Source organism: Apaloderma vittatum, unplaced genomic scaffold (assembly GCF_000703405.1).
Source record: "Apaloderma vittatum isolate BGI_N311 unplaced genomic scaffold, ASM70340v1 scaffold21865, whole genome shotgun sequence".
Lineage (NCBI taxonomy): Eukaryota > Metazoa > Chordata > Aves > Trogoniformes > Trogonidae > Apaloderma > Apaloderma vittatum.
Genome location: NW_009717940.1, coordinates 19,186 through 44,113, shown reverse-complemented (window position 1 = coordinate 44,113; position 24,928 = coordinate 19,186). Strand labels below are relative to the sequence as shown.

Sequence of the window (24,928 nt, the reverse complement as noted above, 5' to 3'; positions counted from 1 at the left end):
TGTTACTGATCAGTCAGGATCATGTAACAAGGAACCACATTCAAGTTTTAAAACTTGGAAAAAAATTGTGAAATACTAAGTCCTTATTTTTTTCATGACTGTGCTTTGAATGTCGGCAGGTGCCCCACGCAGGAGCCTAATTTACAGATGATCTTTTGAGCTATGAATAGCATATCCTCACTGCAGGAATTATTTTGATGATAAGCGCCATCATTTGTGGTAAAACATTTTGAAATAAGACTACCAACCAAAATACTTTAAAGCTGCTTGGGTAACCAGAATGTACCAAAAAGCCAGCCAAGATGAAGTAGATAAGCTTTGAGCAAAGCTGGGATAAGACAGAATTCCTCAACATTTTTTTTCTTGTTTGTTGGCATTGGACTGTTTTCTGTGACTCTGTTGCTTTCGTCTGCCTGTAGCCAAAAGGACAGGCAGATACTGCTGTTTCTAAGCAAATGAAATAAACCAGATTTATCTCTATGGAAAAGGATGAGATTCCAATGTTTTTTGTTATCTGTGTCTCAAAGCTTCTCTTTGCTGCTGCAGCCGTGAGGTTCCCCAGCGTTCTGTGCCCCTCCTTGCTGCTCCTTGGCTCCTGCTGCACAGGCAGCCCCAGCGCTTCCCACACCCCGGCCGGCCGCTGAGCCAGGACATCTTGCTGCTTTGTTTTCATGAATAAAGTGTAAATGTGACTCTTGGCATGCGGGCTGTTTAGGGCTGTATCAGCTAAGCGGAGATACTCATAATGCTTTGTTGTTAGCAGTGAGTGAAGCCACGAGCTCAGTGCTCCTGGATGGTTGAAATCTCGACAAGGAGCATCAGCTGAGCAGCGCAGCAGAAGCCATGTCTCTGCCCTTCCGAAAAGAGTTGGAGAAATACAAGAATATCAACGAAGATGAAATACTCAGCAAACTCTCAGAGGATGAACTGAAACAGCTAGAGCATGTTCTTGATGACCTTGATCCTGAGGTTAGTGATGGGGGGCCAGGGGGATCATAGTTCAAAACCTGGCTATTACAAGCGCCACATACTGGAGCAGTTTGTGTTTGTATTCTGGTACAGTAGAGGCAGTGTACTCTGAAGAATGAGCAGCTCAGCTAGGGGTGTTTTGGTTTTTGGTGTGCTTCTTGCTTTTGTACAAGTCACTGTGTCCTTTCTCTATCCCTTGTTTATTTAGACGTGAGCTTGTCTGCCATCTAAATCTTTAATCATGTTTGTACACTGCAGCACGATGAGGTTTTTATCGCTGCTATTTCTGAGCACAGCAATAAACAAACAAAATGTGTGTTTGTGAAGATCAGATGTTTTGAACTTCTGAAATCTGTCGACTGTGTTATTCAGCAAAGATATTTTTAACTGAAGGGAATATATTTAGGCCTTAAGAAAAATAAGATTCAGCTACACAACCGTCATTTTCTAGAGAGCAAGGCTAATTTGAAGACATTTACAAAGAATGTAAAGATTTTTGTCTGGGAACCACTTGGTCCTACAGTAACAAAGTTACAGTCACAGGCATGCTGGATGGGAATTCTGACTGCACCCACCTCAAAACCTGCCAGACTGAGGGAGGAGTTTCAAAACTGACAGGTAAACTGGCAGATAAAATCCGTTCTACTCTGTAGACAAAATAAATTTGAAGAACTCCGTATGAAGAAATACATTATAGTTTATAGCACAAATTTATGTAGAAATTTGCTTTGCTGTTTTCTCCCTCCATGTTGCCACTTCCGTCACTACTACTATTTCTACAGCACATTTTCTAGTATTTTCAAACAGAGACAGAGAACGTTAAAAAAAGACCCCAAAACAAATAAAACAAGCCATGGTACATTGTAGTCAGGAGACATAAGTGCAGTAAATTTTTAGCACACTGGGCACATTTGTGCACATACGGAGAAAATGTCCAGTGGCTGGAGTTCGCTGGATGTGCTCAGAACGCACAGGATATTTGCCATGCTATGTGCACGGCTTTACTGTGCGTGTCCTGACCAACTGGAGTGCTCTGTGCTGCAGAGTCCATGTACCTGCATTCCTTTCTGGGATTTTCTGGACTGAAATGTGAGAGCCTTATGTGTCTTCCTGTGTTATGGGATGCAGATGCAATCACACAGTCACACAGCTACATGTTTAAAGTGAGGCTTCATCTGCTTGCTTCCTGCATGCTCTAAATAGCTGAAGTCCACATCATTCGCCAGTTACTTTCTGTGTGTGCCATTCGTTTCTGAAGTCTAAGAGACATCTGCATTAGAATGAAAGGAATTTCTGAAAAAATGAAAAGAGAGGCAGAAAAATGGGGAGGAAAAAGAGGCAATGAAGAGAAGAAAACATACAGAAAGCTTATCCTGGTCTATTTACCTGGACTGCAGTCTCCATAGTTATAATATGCATAATACAAAGGGCTTTGATCCTGCTTACTTCTTTGATGCTGTGATTGTAAATACAGTTAATAACAATATTAATAGTGTATAGTTACATTTAGGTAGTGTGTGTTACTGCTCTCACCAAAGAACATTACATGAAGTAAAGCGCAAACAGTGATTTCACCTAAAATCCAGCAACACTGAAATGAAATTTGGAATACTATAGGAAGTTGCCTCATCTCCTTTCCATGCCTCCCTCTCTTTCACAGAACGCCTTGCTTCCAGCAGGATTTCGGCAAAAAGACCAGACCACTAAACCTGCCACGGGACCTTTCGACAGAGAGCGCCTGCTCTCGTACTTGGAGAAGCAAGCGCTCGAGCACAAAGACAGAGAAGACTTTGTGCCATTTACAGGGGAAAAGAAAGGTACCGCCTGTCTCTGTGTGAGTGCTGAGCACTGGGCTGCCTGGGCACAGGCATCCACGGCTGCCCAGCCTTCTGGTGGAATGCGCTGGGACAGAAGAGGTGGAGGCTGTCCCTGTGCAGGGTGAAGCTCGGGAGCCCAGGATATGAAGAAGTTGGTTCTGTCCCCTGTGTAGTGATCTGCCCGGCTGGTTTGGAGTTACAGGGGCGGGTTTAATGGGGCCCATTGGTGGCTGTGGGAACACAGGAACACCAGTCAAAGGGCTCAGTCGGCAGCTCCCAGAGCAGCGACTGCCTCTATTTGCAGTCAGGGATGGCCAGAGGTGCCTCCCTGGGAGCATCCCCGTGCTAAACATTAGGCCCATGCAAGGGTGCTGTGGTGGGGGAGGTAGTTAGGAGGAAACATATAAATGCCTTTCTAAGTATGTATTGCCTACAATTCCTGTAAGTAATAGTTCAGGGAATACACTTACAGATAATAAGTATTTTTCCGCTTGTTTACTAGCACATCTGGCAATGCTATTCATGCAGACAGTTTCTCTGCTTCCCCTTGTCCTGCAGCTACAGGAATAAAGGGGAAAACAGGAAAACCTAATTCTAGTAATTCAAACATTGGCAGGATAGCCTTGGGGCAGGAACAGTCATATTTCTGAGCAAACAGTGTTCCTTTAGCACCATTATCTCCTTTTCCTCATGATATATGGGGAATGTAAATGCCTACCTCAGGCCACCCCTTCATTCAAGAAGGAATTATATCTGGGTCCACTTCTGACCATCTAATGTATTTGCCATTATTTCAATGGGAACTGCTTAAGGGAAAGCAGATATTTCAAGAATGTCAAAGGCAACTTTTTTTACTTTATGTATCATTACCAAAGATATGCACTGTTATTTTCAGGCCAAGAGTTATTACTATCATTGCATTGTGTTCTCAGTCTTTGAAACGATGCTTTTATACAAATGAGACATTTTTCATCTGGATGTAATTGCAGTGTTATTTTATAATACTGCATATTCTTTTACCTACTTTTATCTCCATTGTAACTTGTCCTTACTGCTATTCACAGGGTTGATTCTGAGCCCAGTGAAATGCAGTGACACTGCAGCGATCCTGCCCATAGCAGGAGTGATCAAGCACATACTGTACAAAGAGGAAAATGGTTTATTGGAGTGTGAATTTATTACCGATTGTTTCCAGTCTCCTACACAGTGCTCTGTTAGATTGTACCAGGAACTGCTTGCAAGTGTCCACATATTTATACCAACACCTTCAGTCAGGTTTCACCTGACTGAGATTTACTGACTTAGGGCTAAAACTTTGCGTTTTGCACTGCAGTCATGTCTGAGATCTCCAAACATGCCTGAAACATAAGTACACAAAAAAGCAGCAGCACATTCACTCCCATATACCCATCGGACTGGCACTTGAACTGTGCAAAGCCAATCCCCGTATTGACCCTGATGGTGTTACTGTATGTACTGACCTGTTTATTCTATTCAGCTTTCCTTTCACAGAGTCACAGAATGTGAGGCGTTGGAAGGGACCTCAAAAGATCATCTAGTCCAGCCCCCCTGCCAGAGCAGGATCACCTACAGTCGGTCACACAGGAACGCATCCAGGCGGGTTTTGAATGTCTCCAGAGAAGGAGACTCCGCAACCTCCCTGGGCAGCCTGTGCCAGGACTCTGTCACCCTCACAGGGAAAAAGTTTTTTCTAATATTTTTGTGGAACCTCCAATGTTCCAGCTTGTACCCACTGCCCCTTGTCTTGTCATTGGACATCACTGAAAAGAGCCTGGCTCTGTCCTCCTAACACTCCCCCTTGATGTATTTATAAACATTAATTAGGTCACCCCTCCGTCTCCTCTTCTCCAAACTAAAGAGACCCAGCTCCTTCAGCCTCTCCTAATAAGGGAGATGTTCCACTCCCTCCATCATCTTTGTGCCTCTGTGCCACTGCTCTCAAGCAGTTCCCTGTCCCTCTTGAGCTGAGGGGCCCAGAACTGGACACAAGATTCCAGATGTGGCCTCACCAGGGCAGAGTAGAGAGGCAGGAGGACCTCTCTCAACCTACTAGCCACCTCCCTTCTAACACACCCCAGGATGCCATTGGCCTTCTTGGCCACGAGGGCACGTTGCTGGCTCATGGTCATCCTGCTGTCCACCAGAACCCCCAGGACCCTTTCTCCTACACTGCTCTCCAGCAGGTCGGTCCCTGACCTGTACTGGCACAGGGGGTTATTCTTTCCCAAGTGCAAAACTCTACACTTGCCCTTGTTGAACTTCATAAGATTTCTCCCCACCCAGCCCTCCAGCGTGTCCAGGTCTCTCTGAATGGCAGCAGCCTGCTGGTGTGCCAGCCACTCCTCCCAGTTTTTAGTCGTCAGCAAACTTGCTGACAGTGCTCTCTCTTTTGATGAAGCTAAAGCAGTATTTTTCCTGCATTTGCTTCCAGGTGTCCTTAAAATGCTTAATAGTGCTGCTTATTAATTTCTGCTGCCTCTGGTGTGGACATACCACTGCTTTCCAAACAAAAATAACCACACATTTCACTTTTCCCCTAGCACAGAGTGAATTCAGCCATAGCATTTGAAGCTATTCTTATTTTGGCTTTTGATTCTCTGTAAGCATTTACTTCAAAATTACAATTTTAAGAATTATCACAATTATGAGATTATTACAACATTTTAGGCTAAAGGAATTATTCCCTTAATTTCTCCTGTTCCTTGTACAACACCACTTCCTGACAAAATCCTCAGTATCAGCTTTAGCAGATTAAGTCAAATGAAAACAACCATGTGTTCTGTGATTTCTGCAGTCATTTTACAATTAGAATCTAAACACAAAGAATTCTACTAAATTTTCTTGGAAGTCAAAGGCCAAATACCATGAAAATACTCTTTGTTTCTTTGTTAATATTAGAAATAACTGAGTTAATCTGAGATCTGATGAGTTCCAGTACCTTGACGATTGAGAACTGGATGGACTGCACAGTGTTGGTTTTGTGCTGCTTTACGGGAACTGGCTTTGAGAAAGAAACTGTTTAAGTTGAGCTCGGCCATATCCCATACTGGTATTTGAGTATCTCTTCTGCTGTCCTACAGAAAGCCCCAGACTTCAAGAAGTGGGCTTCGCTTCTTGTTCTCCTCCCTCTGCCCTGCAAAGACTTGCTGAGCCGTACAAATGTTTTGAAATCTCCACCTGCCAAATGTACCGAAACCTTCCCATAAATTGTACAATAATCCTGCTAATTGGGTGAATCTAATGAAACATGTTGAATGTTGCAAAAAGGCCATGCATGGCTGGCTCTGGAGCTTAGAATCCATGCTCATAACTGCAGCATTACTTATGCTGACACTCAATTGAAAAAACAGTAGCAGAATGACTGTATTAAAATATTAATTACTTGATTTGCATTTATAAGAAGAGATTTTCCAGGCAAGGAAATAAAGCAATCCTGCAATGACCTTTCTAAGATATGATTTTACATACTAGATTTAAAATCACTTTAATTGGAGAATTATTAGTATTTTTTCAAAGCTCAGTAATTAGTTCAGGATAAATAATCTGGATTTCTAAAATGTGTCCTCAAAAGAAGGATATCTCCTAGAGGAAAAGCTTATTCCTCACCTTCTGCTTGTTCGTGGTCTCTAAGGCGTATTTACAGATTGGTAAATATTTACATGATTCTATTATATAGATGCCTGTTAAATGATGTCCTTACATTTTAACAGCACTGTAATATAACCATAGCCCCAAATTAATTTTTACACTAATTGTGCTAGTTAAAAATTAAGTTCTGGGATATCTCTAAAAGGCATCCAGCTGGGATAATTAGAAATAAGAGGTGGTGATGCTGGTGTACCATTTGGCACTATTTACCACCTGAGAATATTTGTGTGGCAGTAGGATTAGACCATGTCAAGTGCAGTTTAAGCTTCTGTCAGTGTTTTGTACTTTGATATTTGTCTGCCACTATGAGAGCATTTATTTTTTCAAATTTAGGAAGTGGGATGCTTCAACCAAATGTTAAATGATACTTCTCTCAGTTCCTACAATTATCATGCATATCTGATACTGACTTGAAAACTCAGTAATGAACCAAAAAGAAGGTGGCATTAAAAATATCCTCCCTTCAAAATAGTTGCTGATACATCACTATTTTTTATCTACCGTCTCTGCCTCTTTTTTTTTTTTTTTTGTATTAGAGATTCTTGACCAGAAAGCAGTACCAAGCAGCTGCGGAAGGACAAAATTCAGTTCCCTCCATTGGTCTGTACATGCCAAACAGAACCATAAGGTTTTGATTGTCCTAGAAAACAAGCCAAAACAAATTTCAGAGCTGACAGGGATATTCTGAGTGGTTGAAACACAGGAAGTGTTAAATATGAGCTCAAGGTGGGGGGCTGATCGTGCAGGGAATTGCCTTGGTTTTGACTGTAATTGTGGTTTCAAGAGGTCGGACGTGTTTGGCAAAAACAATCCAATGTATGGAATGCATTAGGCTTTTGGCCCTCTGCCATATTTCAGCTTGTTAACTTAATACATTAATTGCTGTACCAAAAGAAGTTTTTAAGCCTGTATGGGCTGGTTCTCAAATTTCAAAGAAAACTCAAGTTTTGCACTGAGCCAAGGCCAGGATGGTCCCAGCCTGCCAGGCACACGCCCAAACTGGCCACCAAGCAATTTTTTGGGGCTGCTTTACCCTGCACCCTCCGCAACACACGTCGGGGCAGGTACTTCATTTGAACATCCCCATGGCAGGTCTTTGCCCCCATTGCGGTGTGCGAGCGATGTGGTGGCTTTCAGGAACTGTTGTGCAACACAGCTGTTAGTCAGCCCTTCCCAAACCAACAGAGGGTTCCTTAGTAATGAGCAATGGAGGTACAGGGAGTTAGGGCTGATAATTGTAACCATAGCAATTGGCAGTTTGTGTTTGGTTTATGTGCTTTTGGATTAGTTCCTACTTAGGATAGATATTCTAGAAATCCTCACATAGAATGAACTACGGAAGGTACTTAAACTGACCCGCTGCATTTAACACATAGAGCTGCAACTGCCAGATATCACACTTTGATCACTGTGAACCCATTTGCAAGTTCATGAAAGGTCCAGGAATAAAAAGAAAATAAAAAGTATTTCTACAGCACGTGTTTACTTGGAGAATGTAAGGGACATTGCAGGCGCAAAATATTAAAAAGCGATGTTGATGCTGCATGTTTTCTTACCGAATGTGGTACGTACGTCTGATTTCGCTTAAGATCTGAGAACTACTGTAACACGGGCATAAACGATTAACAGCATTTCTGTTTCTGCTTTGTTGCAGTACTTCTCTTAGCTCCGTGATACTAATGAAATATAATTGAAAAAAGTTCTGTTGTTGTGAAATGTCGTTAGATGTGAAAAGCTGGCCATGCCATTTTTAATTGCTCTAAGGAATGCTTTTTCAACCCTTCACTACTATCCCTGTTTTCTACAAGGTCTTCTGCTCCTTGCCAAACCATTTCATTTTGGATCCGATCCAGTTCTCAAAGTCATGGAAAAACTCCAGTGGACTGGGCTGTTATTCTTTGTGGCTGGAAAGGGAAGGGGAACATGCTTGTATGTGATTAAATGCTAACATTTTTAGCCAACTGATAAATGGGAAAAGGAAGAAAATAAGGATGATTAAACCAGGGAACTTTTGGCCAAACCCCTGTTTTCAGTTGCTCCGGCAGAGACCACATATCTGGCCTGTTGTGCTCTGCCAAGCAGCGTGTCAATACCCAGCACTGGTAATAATGACAATCATTTTCAAAAGGTCAAAGTATTGGAGTAGATGCTAATGAATTCCAATTCCAGTTTCTCTAACAGAGTCTATATGAAGTTAGCATTTAGTTTAGAGACATGGTGTCTTTCTTGGATTGACAAAAGCAGTCTTTTCACTCCAATGCTGAAATGGCTTGTTTAAATTTTTGCCACCTTCTTCTTATTCTTCAAGGCTTAAATTTAGAACCAATATTTTTTTCTTAAAGCACTGAAAGTGCTGCAGTTGCTCATAGTAATGCCTCTAGACAGTGCCTTTCACTGCTTGCTTTTGTAAGACCCTGTTTTAGTTGCTCATGACTTTGCCAAACTTGCACAGTTCACACTGAAATTTCCCATGCTGAGAGTCTGCCTCAGGCTGAAGTGTCAGCAAAAAAGACGTAGCTGTTTCCAAGAACCAGATCAGGAGAAAACACATTGTTTTAGCCATCTAAAGTAAATTTTTCCAGCTGGTTTTTTTATGAGCTGCACTGCCTCTGGGCTTTGAAGAGAGGACTTGAAATGTATGCCCTTTGTAATCCCCAGGGAAATACGCTTGAATTTGGCATCTTCAAAATATTGTGCTTTCTTGTGCATCCAGTTTGTTACAGCATTCTCCAAACACTCCCCCTGCAGTGAGAGTTAGTGATGTCCTCAGAGCTTCTGCCTGCCTGTGTGACACCTCCTGTGACAGCCCAGTGGCGCCCACAGAGACCCAGACCCAGCCTGGTCGCCTGGAGGGTGTGTGGGCTCTGCGGGATCCCCGTTGGAACGGCTCCTCTGAGAAGCCGCTCACACCAGAACCAAGGGCAGGGAGATGCTCTCCTGCTCTGACAGTGCTCCCCTCACTTTGTAAGGGCTCCGTAAATGAGAAGAAATGAGTATGAACTGCCGGCAGAGAGGCTCTTCAGGATGAAGGACTAGATGTGGCAGCTCTGGGGAAAGCGGCTGTGGAAGTGGTAAAGGAAGGGAGGGCAGTGAGAAATGAGGTGGTGGGAAGAGTCAGGATGCAGGATATGCAAAGCCAGGGGGCGTGGGGAAGGCACGGGGGGCAGTGAGGAAAGGAACAGAAGGACACACGGGATGGAAGAAAAGAAGTCAGAGAGGAGTATAGCGCGTGTGGCATCTGGCTCTGTCCAAGTTTCACGGTTCTTTCATGTCCCTGAGAACCTGAAGCCCAGCGACACAGCTTAACTCTCTTCCTCCTCTGCTGCCGTTCCACGTCAGACATAAGAGCTTTCTGCTTTGCTGGTGAAGCAGGTTAATCCAGGTGGTAATCCAGAGGACTGCTGTAGGACTGTGGGGATCCTCACTGCTGTGATAATCCATGCGAGGGTCTGCTGAAATTATGGGCTTCCTTCTGTTCTAAAGATTATAGGTTGGCTTTTCTTTATTTTTATTTGAGAAAGTATACTTTTCACAAGAATGCTTTAAAGGGTATTGCTAAGGTGGCAGAATCTGGTGCAATTTAACTTCACCCTGTGTTTATGCACAATAGATTTAATAACTTTGGAAAGCTTAGCTTGGCAACCTTCCTCTTCCATTATCATAGCTTTTAAGGCCTGGAATATGCAGACACTAATCCAAAAGTAACAGTACAGCAGCAATTATGATACACCACGTTTTAATTACTGCTAGCTTTCAGCTTCACATTTATTTGAACTTGGCCTGTTTTCTTCTTCATAATACAAACTTAATCCTGGTAAGAACTAATGTAGCCCCATTTTCATAGAGTATTTGTAAGGAGGAGTTTAAGTAAGCCTCAAAAGAGAAGAATAGTGCAAAATGGAAAAAGTGAATCAGGTGCCTGTGATTTATGCAAGGCAGATTTCCAAGATTATTGAATTTCACTTCTAAGGTCAGTTTAACATTCTGTAATTGAGAATAAGCAGGCAGTCACTGTAGTCAGGGATTCATTGAAAAGTAAGTAGTAAGTGTAACCAGATATGTTCTTGAAAGTACAATAATCTGAACTACAGTTTATAGGGAAAAAAAGTACATTGTTTTACAATTATGGCAGAAAATGCATTTATATTATAAAATTAAATAACTTTAATAAAACTGATGGTAAATAAAAGGACATTTTTTAGAGCTAGTGTAAATGGGCTTATTTCCCATTGCTTTGTGCTTTGTTGAGTTTCGGCTTGTACAAGGTGAGAATAAATACTAAGTATTTTTACTAAGTAAAAATGGTGGCAATTTCTATTTATTCCCAAAAGTCTAATGATGTAAGAAATAAGGCAAAGAGAAGACATACCAGAAACAATGTTCCAAATGTGGAAAACTGTAAATGAAGATGAAACCTTCAAAATGTTTTTTAGATTAGACACATTAGTAAAATCCTACAAACTATGCTATTCAAATCTTTTTCCTCTTATATAACAATAAACAAATAAGCTTACTTCAGGGAAATACACTTGAAGTAGTTCCCTGCTCAATTAATACATTCTCCTATAGATGGGCATATGTGGTTATGCAGTTACCTATAATCGTATAAGGAGATGAAGTTAGGGATACATCTCATTTCCTTGCTTAATGGGGGCATTTGCATAATGAAGAAATAGAGCTTGCTGAAACCACGTGGCAAAATTATATCTACGGTTTTATGACTGTACCCGCTGTATTTCTCTTTTTTGTAGTTTGTTTTCCTTTTACCTCACTCTGCATTTCTATGTCTCTCTGTAGTCCCTTTTACTGAATCCTTCTCTCTCGTTTTCAATGGATTTTTTTTCCCTGAGCCTCTTTTGAGTAGAACATGAACCATATCATTTTTCAGTTTGAATGGAAGTTTTGAAAAGGAACAGGTCTGCTGTTCAACTGAGCCAGGACAAACCTCTGTTCACTGCGATTGCAGGCAGAAAGTCCCTGGGTGTAATAGGATGCTCCAGTCATCATCCAGGTCACCCCAGGCACTCATCCCAGTTTGACAGAAAGAAGAGCACAGTTGCATTGATTTATGCTTAACATTTCATGTTGGAAAAAAGCACTTTGGATTCCAGGCATTTTGAGTTTCTATGCATATGTAAAAGTAAAATGATATTTTAATGCTTACTATTTTTTTTAACTGGAATTAATTTTGTTGTGCTGTTAAACACAAGAATGTCTGTGTTAACACTGATGTAGCTCGGGTATGATATGTATAAACATAACTTGTTACCTGCTTTTCATTGGTAGAAAGATAAACTATTACTATTAAAACGTAGCACGGTACATTAGCGTATTTTGGAAGCAAAAGGTAACACAGACAACATTAAGTACATCACACTGAAGGTTATAATAAAGCACCTTCTAAAATGCAATGTGGATTTAAAGAGCACCAAAAGCAGCAGCCTTTCTCCATAAATCTCAGTTTAAAATAATAAAATGTTACTATTCTTCAAAGACTTCTTCCAAATAATAAATTTTAAATTTAAGCTGGGCCACTGAAACAAGCAAGCCAGAATCTATGTTTTATTTTGTCACCAACTTCTATTATGGCACTGTATAATGAATTTACAATGCACGGATGTTGGATTAGGAGGGACCTCGTGAATCTTTAAACTTTGTCCTTGTAACAGTGAAGAAAAACTGGTTGACAGCTATCTATAATCACAGACCTAGTTTTGCTGTTGGTGGACAGGTAGTTAATTCCTAATAGTGTGCTAAATGCATAAGTTCTAACCTCTGCTGTGCTACATCATCTCTTCACAGTGGGGTAATGCAAAAGAATGTTCTTATCTAGATAGCAAAAAAGAATATTTTTAAAACGCCACTGGACGCCAGCAAGGCCCACATATATTAAAGATATATATTACTATCTTTGACATGACCTTGCCCCTTTAAATATTTTGTATAACTAGTATTAGAATTTTATTCTAAAACATTTGCCAAGAACGCTTTAAAATAAACTGTCATTGAGAGACATATACACATTTTAAAAGATTTGGGCTGCCATCCAGGGATTACATATGCCTGAAACAAATGCTTAAAAATTATATTCTATATACGTGAGCTGCAAAGAAGTAGTATAAGCCTCTACTGATTTCCATTATCCCTGGATTTCTTGCTACACAGAGTAACTGGCCTACCCCCATCCAAAGTCCATAGAAAAGGACAAACTATATTACATATTGTGTCCAGTTTACACCTGACTCAAGGCCCTGTGTGCCCTTAAATGTTATGTGTGAAAGTATAGACTTCCACGGGATTTGATAAACAGTGTGGCTGGGGTTTGGAGCTCTGAAGAATCTCATATTGCCTGATGGAGACATTTCATGCAAGCTGTGGCTCTGTGGAGTCTAGCTCTTAGGGAGTCATATTATCAGTCAGGATAGAGGTAAGTAGGATTTCCTCAAGATCTCAAATGACATACTGATTACTTGAAACTCATATGGAAACACCAGTGATATGAAAGGAAAATATTTTATGGAAGTACTCCTCACTATAGATGGTTTACTCTTATGTTCTGATAAATTTTGATCTTCTAGCTTCCAACATAGTCATGAATTTTTTTTCCTTCTGCGTTATCCGTACCAGTCAAGCTGGCATCAAGTTAGGTCTGGTCAGTGGTGTCTGGAACACTTCAGATTAACACTTCAGATTAGGTAGCAGTACAGGGAGTCTGAAATCTTAGCACCTGTGCTGTTAGAAGTCCTGGAGGGTGTGACTAATCTATCTTAACAGGGTATTTCTCACCTCAGATTTACACTTGTCTTTTGTTTGATGTTGCTGGGATGGCTGTCTTCATATCACCTAGTGCACAGTGAAAGCTAAAACTATTCTTACCTTTAGCCCACGAAGACTTTTATCTTCTAGAAGCCTTTTCCAAACATTGACTTATTTAAAACATCACATGAAAAACAAATCATAATATGAAACTACTTTGTCTTTCTGTATAACCTTCTGTCCAGTTTTGTACTCAGAAATTATTTAGCTTTGGTACAAATATCGAATCCTGTATCAGAAAACCTTGACAGTATTTCAGAAATTTCCATTAATCTTTTTTTTTCTCAGCTTATTCAGTGACTTCAGTCATGGATGCTGACAAGTGTAGAAATTGCTGTGGATAAACTTGTATGAAAGAGATAAATGAATTTGGTCTTATCTACGTGAAAATGATACTTTGGACCATAATGGGGAAAAAGTAAGCCACAAAAGGATGACAGTGTTGACAAAGGCAAAGCACCTATAATTCAACACTAAATATTAGAACTGCATTTATTAATGGAAACAAAATAATATCACTAATACAGTTAACATTAAATTATTTTAGAGACATTTCAGAAAGCCACAGGATATGCTTCAAGCATTACGTCTATAGTGTACAAAGCTGCACAGAAAGACAATTTAAAGTCGGCAGTGGGCCAAAGGCACCTGCCTCCACGGTCATCACAGCTTCACTACAATAGGATTAACTAAAGCCCATTTGAGAAGTAGTTGTGAGGGACAAGGTGAGGGGAACTCCTCCGCAGTAGAACATAGGAGTTCACAGAATTTTTGGAGCAATGACACCGTCTGTTGCATGTGGCATCATCTAAGGTTTTACTGACTGCCCAGGTTTGGCACAGGAACGAGCTGAGTGGGAGCAAAGCCCTGGCAGTGCCATGGCTGAAGCGCAGCCCTGCTTGGAGTGGAAGGGCCTTGCTCCGGGCGTTTGCCGTTACCTCATCACGCTGCTGAGGTTAGCCGTAACCGCAGGCCAAAGACTAATGGGACTTTCCTGTGTTGTTTCTGGATTTATCCTACAGTTTTCTCATTTCAGCCAAAGGGCCAATGATCTCAGCCTTGGGGGAATATCGCATGGAAACACACACCTGCTAACCCCAACGTAACGGCGGTGTGCAAAGAGAGACGAATAGGTCAGAGTCTTTCTTGGTGAACATGTGGTTCACTTCAGAACTTCTCAGGCCTGCGCAGATGATCAGGACAAGGCTATTTGTGTGAGTGATCAGCAGGAGACACAGAGGGGGATCACTCACGGAGAGGCTCAGAATTAAATCGAGCTACTGGAAGAGAACAGTTTTGCTGAGCTTTCAGGCTCTTGTATGGAATTTGGTAACCTGAAAAGCTCTTGCAGTGGCTTTTAAGTGCTTCTAGTGTCTCATGTAAATATAAGGATGAAATTTCTGCGAGCTTTTTGTGTAGACCTGATTCTATTCATAAATACGAGGACTCAGGAACTTCACAAAAATCCTCACTGTGTTTGCTCCTGGGGATTTATTTTAGGAAATTTGCTTCCACGTTAACCATCACAAACACAAAGCAGAAGCCTGCATCTTTTATTTTTAGGTTGTTGTTAAGGTCCTGATGCAAAGGATAGGATCAAGTACAAAAGAGGAAAACATGCCCTTGATAATATTTCCAAGCCATTCCACTGCCACAGACCTATTGCCCCCACTGCCAGGAGACAGTGGAGTTGTTCCAATAATTCATTACTCACTCTCACTTTTTTCTTCTTTTAGGAAAAATATTTATCCCAAAAGAAAAGCCCATAGAAACCCGTACAGAAGAGAAAGTGACCCTGGATCCAGAACTAGAAGAAGCTCTGGCCAGCGCTTCCGATACTGAGCTGTATGACCTTGCAGGTTAGATAATATATAGGTATGATCACCCTGCATATCCAGACCTGTCACCAGGAACGTCTCCGGATCACCTCTCACGTACCTGCTGTTTCACTGCACAGACAGGTGACCAGCCTGTGGGCTGTGCGCTGCCCATGACAACTTGGAGCATGACTTAGAGCTGCTGCATTTGGGACTTCTCTCATCTACCTAGAATTGACGTGTCGGGTGAGGGAAGATGATGAACCAGCTGCCGTGATTTGGGGAAAGGCAGATGTAGACAACAGGCTGGGATGCATCCATTGTAGTGGAACCCATGGTCTACCTTTTTTGGGCCTTGGTCTATATAAAGTTTTGGTGGGAGAATTGCACATTTTTTTTTTGTTTCACTAGGAAATTCTAAATTAAATATTTCATCATATTAGATTAATCTGAATCTGGGTTAGATCAACATTAAACTCAGAACTCTTGTAGCTACTATACTGTCCTATTCAAGGACGTGATCTTGCCATTATCTTTGTAGTTCTTGGCTATATCACCCATTTCTGACTGAAATGTGGAGTATCGCAGGAGTTACAGGATTAAAATGCAGCTGGCATTTCTTAGGAAGCCTGAAGTTCATGGTACGAAGTTCCAAGTTTTGCTCAGCTCTGGTCAGTATCCAGCTATTCACAACAGAATTTGTAGGTATTAGTGTCTAATGCAAAACAGTGAGTAGCACACCTACTCCTAGGACTTCTGAAAATAGGCTCTGTAACAGAAACTAAAGGGTCATTTGCTTACAGAACAGAGGGTTTTCCATATAAAAAAAAAATAATGAGAAAAGTAAAAACTGACATCAAAGTAATAACTTTTAATTTACACATGATCCTGTAAAGTCCAATTAGATAACTTATGGAAGAAGTACCAGCAAACTGCACAATTTATTCTCTGACACTGTGGAAGTTCATGTGCACAAAAGGTAACTTTGCAGTTTTTTTCACTGAGTTTTTGTTTCTGTTGTCATTCCTCTCTAAGTAGTTTATATTCTCACTATTCATTTTAGAATCCTGGAAAATATATTCTTTTTTTCACAGACTTTAGTGTCTGTGAGCTTCTATAAGAAACACTAGTGCAAATGCCAATTTATTAAGCTAACGACATGTACAGTCAAATTCTTCTCAGATATGCCAAACAGTACAACAACAAAACAAGCAGAGGTTCCGGTTGTATATTAGGAAAAAAAATTATTAGGAGTGTAGCATTGAAACAAGTTCCCCAAAGAAACTGGGGGATTTCCATCCCTGGATGTTTTCAGGATCCAGCTAGACAAAGCCATGGCTGACCTGGTTAATGTTGGCAACACTCCTACTTGAGGGGGAGGCTGAACAAGATGACCCGCACTGGTTCCTTCTAGCTGGCATTTCTGTGATATGCATGCTACACTGATTCAGTTGTTCAAAAGTCTGTTAAAAATGTCTGTATCTCCAGTATTTAGATCCCTAAAGACTGTCCCTACAAGCAGGTATGACTCAAAGTTGATGTTTTATAAAGAGGGTTTTGTCTGGGGAACTAAAGTAGAATTTGTGGCAGATATTTTTCTGCAGTCCTTGTTGCTGCCATTAATACTGTATTCTGTTGCTGGTACTTATGCATTTCAGCTGTTCTTGGAGTGCACAACATGGTGAACAACCCAAAATTTGATGAAGGAGGAGCCCGCAGTAAAGATGGAAAAGGAATCGTGAGAAGTAAGCAAGCAGGGTTTTTTGTGGGCTGTATGTCATCTTTAGGGACTTGTACACCTATCGCTTGGGTGCATTGGCCTAATTAATGTAACTGGGCTTTACCTTGACTGATCTAATTAACCATGAGGGGTAGCTCTTTGAGGTAAATACAATCTTAAAAATTCATTGTCTATAATGACAACGGTACTACGCAAATAAATCATTCGTAAGGAACTTTGTTTTCTTAGAAAGCAGAATCTGGCTCTGCAGAGGTGCTTGAAAGGTTGGGAGTATTTAAGAAGCCAAGACACATGTATTTTCATTCCACTCCAGTTTAAGCAGCAGACAGAAAACATAGTGAGCTATAGCTAAGAGGTGGCCACAGCACAGGCCAAGCCATCTCTCCCCAAGTACCTACATTTACACAACTGAAAAAGAACTTGTAACCATGGGGCTCGAACGTGGCAGAATCCCTGGCAGAGTCACAGGGAGGCAAAAAGCGTGTGGATGTGCTGCTGCCCCGGCTACTCTTTCTGATCTGCTACCTTCACCTTAGCGCTGTGGCAGTGAGTTTAAGTGGTGCCTGTTATATGGTTCCTTAGGTGCATGGGAAATGTAATCATTCAGGAAATCCCCCAACAGAAACAGCTGTAGTTACTAAAAACAAATCCAGAAATGTTTGCACTAAATAAACAGACCTTTGGTGAATCAGATCTTAACTCAGCAAGACACGAAGCTGGAGGCGGGGGAGAAAGGGGTAAATCTGAATACCAAGTTTTTCTTGAGAGCTGCCAAGTCTTGATCCAGAGCTCATCATCCCCAAGTTTGAGGATATCAAGTGGGCTAAACTTTGCTTTTTAAGACAAAATTCTGGAATGCCCTTTTTCTACAGAAACGGTACTCAAAAAATGTTTTTTTATTCTGAGACCATGAGAACGGCAGCTACCTTTACCAAGGACTTCCATTTCCATCTTACGTTACTAAGAGGAAGCTAGGAAAGTAGACCCGACACCATAGCACTTCATTTTTCTCTGGATTAAGACTGCTCTGCAAGCCTCCCCAGCGGGGCCCTGGGTGAGCTGTCATCTATCTCATAACAGGCAACTGCTTGCATTACTAATCCGCATAGATTTCAGAATATTTTTGTTGTACTGACTCAAAATGTCAGCTATGTGAGCCAGCTAAACTATGCTCCAATCACAGATTTAAGAACCAGAAAATCACTGTAACATCGCTGTATTTTTTGGTCCAAAAGCAATACTTTTTCTTAGCCAAGGGAAATGCTTCAGTTAAAGAGGAAGACACCTCAAAAGTTTCCTGTCAATGTGGCAAAACATCACCATGATTAAAGAAACATGATACAACTCAGAGGAAGCAACAAGAAGTAGAAAATTAAAAACACAGCTAACTAGAATGGTGATGTCTAACCTGAGGACAGGGTGCAAGGCTCTCCCTAGCTCCCATCTTGACGGGGTGTTGCCCTACGTGCAAAAAAATGCTTTGCTGTTTTTTGTTTACTTTCCATCCTTGCATCCAAGGTGAACTCTCAATATACATTTTACCTGTAGTTTTCAATTCCCTACTGCCTAGGAAGGCTGGAGTGTTACTCATGGCTATGTGGGGTCTCTCAGAGAATTAGTAGGTAAGTAAATAAATAAAGCAATTGGGATGAAAAGGAGCAGGATAAAAATCAGCTCAAGGTTTGTGTATGACTTCATCTCTACTAAGAGCATGAATTCTAAAAAAAATATTTGGTTTCCTTTTGCCCCCTGTGATGGCCTGAACTTTACCCGTTGCACTGAACAGCGGTGCACAGTACATTGAGACTTGCGCACAAGTCTTCAAAATCACTCACTGTCTGCAATATAACATAAAAGAGCTTAAACATACTTGTGGTCAGTAACATATTCCTTTCTTGCCTCTGGTGGCTTGGGTGGTCAGGGCTTAAAAATTAATCTCCACAACTACATGCGTGGGAATGAGAAGTACTAATTGTGTTCTAAGCCATGATTTTTATGCATCTCTAAGAATATTTATAGCTCATAGCTTCCAGCATTAAAAGCTGTACCTCTCTGGAGCGTGAATACTCAGAGACTTCATAAATCTTGGTGCTGGCACACAGACTTGCTTTTCATGCTTTGATAGTTTTATTACTTAGAAAGTGCAGATGTTTCAGTTTTACAAGAGCTAATTGAATTTATAGTAAGGCTGATAGCATCAGCCCAGAGAAGGAAACTGAGGGGCCTCCTGACCACGTTCCTTTACGTGAGCACAGTCTATTCATTGGTGCAGGGACATTTTCTCACTAATGTAATGGGCGAGTTCTGAGGTCACCTTCCTTTACAGATAGGAGGCAAAGAACAAAGCAGTCCTTGCAGTGTATTACCTCCTATACAATAGCCTTTCAAGCTACTTTGGCTCAAATTAATTGTACTGGGACTTTTGTAAATAAAGGAGGAATATGGCTATGACAGCACTGCCCAGCCTCTGTGACCGCAGCCTCCAGCGACATACTTCTGGGTGCACTGAAGGTACAAAGGGCAAGGCAGGAATAACAGGGCTAATACTCCTGTTTCCAATTTTTTTGGTTCATATAAACCCTTTTTTGAATGCTACAATACAAACCTAAATGGGATTTGAAAAGCCAGACTGTTCCTGATGAAACCTGTTCCTCATGACAACACTTCATGAGATCTCGTGTTGCAGATGTGGTGAAAGGTGAAAAGGTCAAGCCCATCTTTGAGGAGCCCCCTAATCCGACCAACGTGGACGCAAGTTTACAAAGGATAAAAGCGAACGATCCCAGTCTTACAGAAATTAATCTCAACAACATAAAGGTAGGTGCTGTGTTTTCATTTATGTCATCACAGGAGGGTTTATTCCAATATTTCACAAACCCTTTGTCTTTTATGTTTTTCTCTACTGTTCAGAAAAAGCAGGACAGGCAAGAAGGGGATGGGGAGGGAACTGCTGTAGAGGCTCCAAGGTCATCAATGCATGATATTGCATTAGATGCCAATTAAAAGCCCAGGCAGTGACTCCTTCTGGCTGCTCTTCTTCAGCAGATTGTAAAGCAAGATCTCTCACGGGCACCATATAATCGTCGCTGGCCAAATTCAATTAGCTCACACATGCAAATAGTGGACGAGCTGGCACGCGGAAACTGAGCAACCAGCAGCAAAATGGGAAAGTAGCTCAGAGATCAGTGTTGTGCTTGTGTTGACCTGACCCAGTTAAAGGCAGCGCTGACATCGCATCCTAGCGCAGGCCTCTGCGGGTCTCTGAAGGCCACTGTTAGCAGAGGACACTTTGTCCATTCTGAGATACTCTTAAAAGCATTGGGGATATTTAAATTGCATGGACTGTGGCTATTAATCAGCTTGATGATAATTGAAATCAGTGTCTAGTGATGTGACTGGCTTTCCTAATTACTGGATTTATCTTCTTGATGTAGAATATTCCTATTCCAACGCTGAAAGAATTTGCAAAAGCTTTGGAAAGTAACACGCATGTGAAGACATTCAGCCTTGCAGCTACTCGAAGCAATGACCCTGTAGCTATTGTGAGTTTAAACACTGCTTGGAAAAAAATCACAACAGTTTTTAAGTAGGACTATGTCTCCTTTAGGATGCATTCTTCACTTTCCCTCGCATTATTTTCCTGTGACGATACAAAGTAGAAATGTAGTCTCTTCTGATCTACCTCTATGATGTTCTAAGACTATTTATGTTTTATTTCTTCATAGGTACTAAACTATGTTTTGCAGATTCCCTGTTATTCCCTGAAGCTCTTAAGATGTGATCTCATATTCCCTCTCTTTGACCCCTCAGGCATTTGCAGATATGTTGAAAGTGAACAAAACACTCAAGAGTCTGAATGTAGAATCAAACTTCATCACTGGGACGGGTATTTTGGCACTGATTGATGCACTGAAAGAAAATGAATCCCTGACAGAGATTAAAATCGACAACCAGGTAAAGAGAGAGCATTGAGCGAGTTCAGTTTTGTTTCCCTTCCATAAGGATTCCCAGAGGGTTCTCCTAGAGGGCTCTGGCAAAGTCAAGGCCACCTCTGTGGCTCAGTCATTGTGCAGCCCATGTCCCATGCCTGCACAACCGAACAGTGGAGAACTTCTAAATAAAACAGGCCAAAGCCAAATATAAAGCCCAGAGTAAAATCTCCAGGGACAGGATTCTCTTTGTAGTTTGCAGCACAGTATTGAAATACAGCCACTATTTCTCTCTCATATGAAAACAAATATTTTCTTTTCCGTTGGGGACATTTTACCACATCACCAACAGAGGCAGCAGCTGGGGACAGCTGTAGAGATGGAGATTGCCAAGATGCTGGAGGAGAACTCCAGGATTCTCAAGTTTGGATACCAGTTCACAAAGCAAGGTCCAAGAACCAGGGTGGCAGCAGCTATCACTAAAAACAACGATCTGGGTAAGATGCTACTACATCTAGTCATCGTTATTTTATGTCAGCCAAGCCCTGACCTTCCCAGACACAATTCTTCCTGTCTGTACATGTGGTCGCATTTTAACTCGACAGCATTCAGTCTGCTGTATGGGAAGGGTGATGCATAGCTCCACAAACTATAGACAACAGCAAAGATCTCACTGTGATTAGGAGTCGTTATTCTCCTTCTCCCATTCCTTCTGGGAAGGGGAGTTGCTTCATGTTTTTCCATGGAGCACCCTGGATTTCCAGCTGCCCTATCAGCTGTTCTGGCCAGTAAGCAGAAAGCCAAACCCTTTCCATTTGTTCAGTGAACACAGAAGTCCTCATTTCTTTGCCCTGCCCATGGCAGACCAAGCCTGCCCAACCAAGGGGAAAAAGGCAAACTTTCCTGTCTGCGTGACCAAGTACAGGCAAAACGAGTAAAGTTTTATAAACTTACCTGACCATGACATGCTCTGCCCTGTGTGCTAAATACACAGAATAAGGAGGAGATGACGAGGCAGAAGCCATTTACAGTAAGAAGGAGAAAAAACCAAACTAACTACGTGTTTTTAATCAATTCTACTTCAAGGTGGCATGTCAAACCACAATGCCTTTGCTGGCTTCAGCTTGGGTTTCTCTCTGTAAGAACTAAGTTGAGCTAGTACCCATTTCTTTCACACATACTTTTATTCATTTGCAGTTTTAACATTTGGCAGTACCTAAGTATTTCAATGATATACTAGTGGTCCTGAATCTATCAGTGTTCTAGAATGACTTTTGAAACATTCCCACCAACAAAGATGGAAAGATCCTTTTTTTTCCCCACTATTTAACCAAGTGCCATTAGATATACGTCCTGTACCTAATCTTCATTTTCCTGCCTTTGTATTGTATGGATTTGTTCCAAGATTTAGTAGTACAGAATACCTAAGAGAATTCAATAAAGTAAAATAAATGAAGCAACAAAACACTAAAGGCAGACACAAATGACTGATGTTACCTTGTATAGGATTTGGAATAATGCAGTCTGCTTGCCCAGAAAGCACTACGAAATAAACTTCCTGATAGTAAAGTAATGGGATGTTTGCAGTAATGTATTATTGTTACTGACTTTCTGTAGTGAAGATCATTCATTCATCCAGTTTTACTGCTTTTGTTCTGTACTTCAGCAGGTCAATATCAGAAACAGGACATGACAGTTTGATGTAACACCAAATTTTGTATCACAAGAACAGGAGAACCTCACTAATCTTATCTTGCCAAGTCAGAGAAGACTCAATACATTTTTATTAGAGTATAGAGTAGCAAATGCTGCCCAACTAGACCTATTTTATACCAGATGTCACGTGTCCTAAATGCTGTAAAAATTGACAGGGAGCTGCTCGTCAGAATAATCCTGCCCGTAACACATAGCTCATCACTCTCTGCTTTGCTAAACAGGAAACTGAGCCTACTTGGTTTCTAGTGAGAATCCAGAGTTAATTAACTTACTATCAGATGGTTGGTGCAATCAGAGCGTGTGAAGTTTAAACAGGTAATTTAAGGTCCAGTATGATGTTTTCCTTACTGCCAGTCTTCACTGATATCAGTACTTCAGAGTACTTCACAGTATTTCCTAAAAGGATATGATTATTGCTTACCTATAGTATATACTTATGCAATTACAAAAGCTATTAATTTTTAATGCTTAAATAATCCCGAGCACTGCCACGCGGACTAGAGCAGACCAATATCAATTTAGCTGGAACACAGCAGCTTGTAGAACAATACTGTAATAAAAATCTGAATGGAGCCATTGAGAGGAAGCAGCACAGGGAATGGTGATTTCTACGTAATCTAAAACCTTTACCTCAGAATCTGATTTTTATAGAAAATGTGTCAGTATGAACACTTGGTGAAATTCTACAGTCTGTAATACAGCAAAGTGCCATTTAGATACAATTGTTTGTTGAGCATTCAGAGCTGTTAATTACAGCATTTATGGACATAATCCTGCTGAGTATTCCTTAGAAGCTCTTTCCTTCTTGTTCATGTTTCTGGGAGGGGGGAGTGTGTCAGTGAAAAAAGTCCTTAGGCTCTCAGGAAAGCAATACTGACAGCTCTTTTCTTGTTTTATTGGTCTAGTTCGTAAAAAGCGGGTGGAAGGAGAGCGGCAGTAGCCACGCCACAGAGGATGCAAGGCAAGATTGGAGGCCACCAACGACTGCAATCTCAGAGTGCACACTGGTCAGAAGGGAAGGGACTGGAAAACCATTACAATGGGAGTTGCTTATTTCTGTTAATGTCTCCTTTTAACCTTGAAAAACACAGCCTGTTCATATTTAACTTTCACAGTGAATTTAATTTTTGTGAGAAAGATTCGTAGTTGGTTTGATTTTAATGAAAAAAAAAAGTTTTGCAATACCTGAAGCCAATATGCAGAATCTTAACTGTGTTACTGAGCATAACATATAGTGACCCTGACCCTTAGACACTTTTTTGATATGTTAAAATGTGATCTTGTGTACAGATAAGGGATTCTCTGCTGAAAATAGGAATTTTAGGGCCAAGTTCTGCAATGCCTTATGTTTGTGAATAATCCTTACTTATATGTTTATAGTTCTGCCAAAGCGAACCCTGCAATAGGATGCTCCCAGGAGTAGAACTAGCCATACCAGTACAGGTTTGCAGGATCATACCCTTGAGCCTCTCTCCTGCGGTGGAATCTGGGCAGCTGGAACCACACTGGAACAGCGCCCTTCTACCTTCTTGAGTCTCCACCCAAGGGCAGGATCACGCCTAGATGTATAAACATACTTGTTTACATAAGCGTAGGTGGATCATTTTGTAATGTTTCACTGATATTTGTTACCCTTACTCCACGTTGGAAACTAATATTAGTGCTGCCAATCCTATAGACCTTGAATGTTTTGGTTTTTCTAGGCCAACAGGTTTGTATTTGCTACTAGAATGCACAGTTTACAGCTATTAATCTTAATCTAAACAAGTATTCTGAGCAGTACTTGTTTTGCTTTGAGCCATGCGTTTGATTTTTTTTAGTTCAAGTATTTATGTACATTTTTTAGTATTATAGAACTGTTCTCAGGACCTTTTAGATGAAGATTAATTAAATAGTTAATCCAGGAGAGCAGCTGTGCTACCAGGAGAAAAAAAAACCCCACACCACAGAACATTAAAAGGGTAGCTGTGACACTACATAACTTACATTTATAGGCTTCAGTTCAGGTTTGTCCCTCTCTCCCAAGGCACTTCAGTGTTCGAGTCAGTGCTGAGCTGAAGAAGGGCAGATTTACGCATATGCACAAATGCTTTGCTAAATCAGGGCCTTAACTCGGATGCTGGACACAATCCTAAACGCAGTGGAAAACACTTCAGAAGCAGCATCTAACTCCAGTGCTTAACAGCATCTAAGTTATAGTAAGAATTCAGTCTGACGTTTCGTTTTGTGTATTTTATTGTCTAAAACTACTCTCTACCGCTGTTTTAACACTGCCAACAGTTGTCTCTGACTAACAGCCAGAGGTTCGTTTTGGTTGCACGTACACAGGCAGCAGGAGCTAAGGGAGGCTCAGGTTAGGTGTGTCACACATACCAATGCTTTCAGAGCTGCAGAAACACACCTGGGGCCAGCACAGGTGCCTGGGAAACACCAGCCTCCCTTTCGAGAGCTCCT

The 24,928-nt window shown here is 41.2% G+C and overlaps 1 protein-coding gene across 2 annotated transcripts; it reads left to right on the top strand.

Moving 5' to 3' along the window:
- The first annotated feature begins 760 nt into the window (after window positions 1–760).
- Window positions 761–23,414, top strand: TMOD2 (tropomodulin 2 (neuronal)). 2 transcript variants are annotated; one of them, XM_009870089.1, is made up of 9 exons: window positions 761–969; window positions 2,630–2,786; window positions 15,008–15,130; window positions 16,747–16,833; window positions 19,516–19,646; window positions 20,264–20,371; window positions 20,640–20,783; window positions 21,111–21,255; window positions 23,380–23,414. In XM_009870089.1, exons 1-9 carry the CDS (start codon window positions 844–846, stop codon window positions 23,412–23,414), a joined length of 1,056 nt encoding a protein of 351 aa, XP_009868391.1. In that variant the 5' UTR covers window positions 761–843. The 2 variants fall into 2 exon arrangements, with proteins under 2 accessions (XP_009868391.1, XP_009868393.1); XM_009870091.1 differs by lacking the exon at window positions 20,264–20,371.
- The last annotated feature ends 1,514 nt before the right edge of the window (window positions 23,415–24,928 follow it).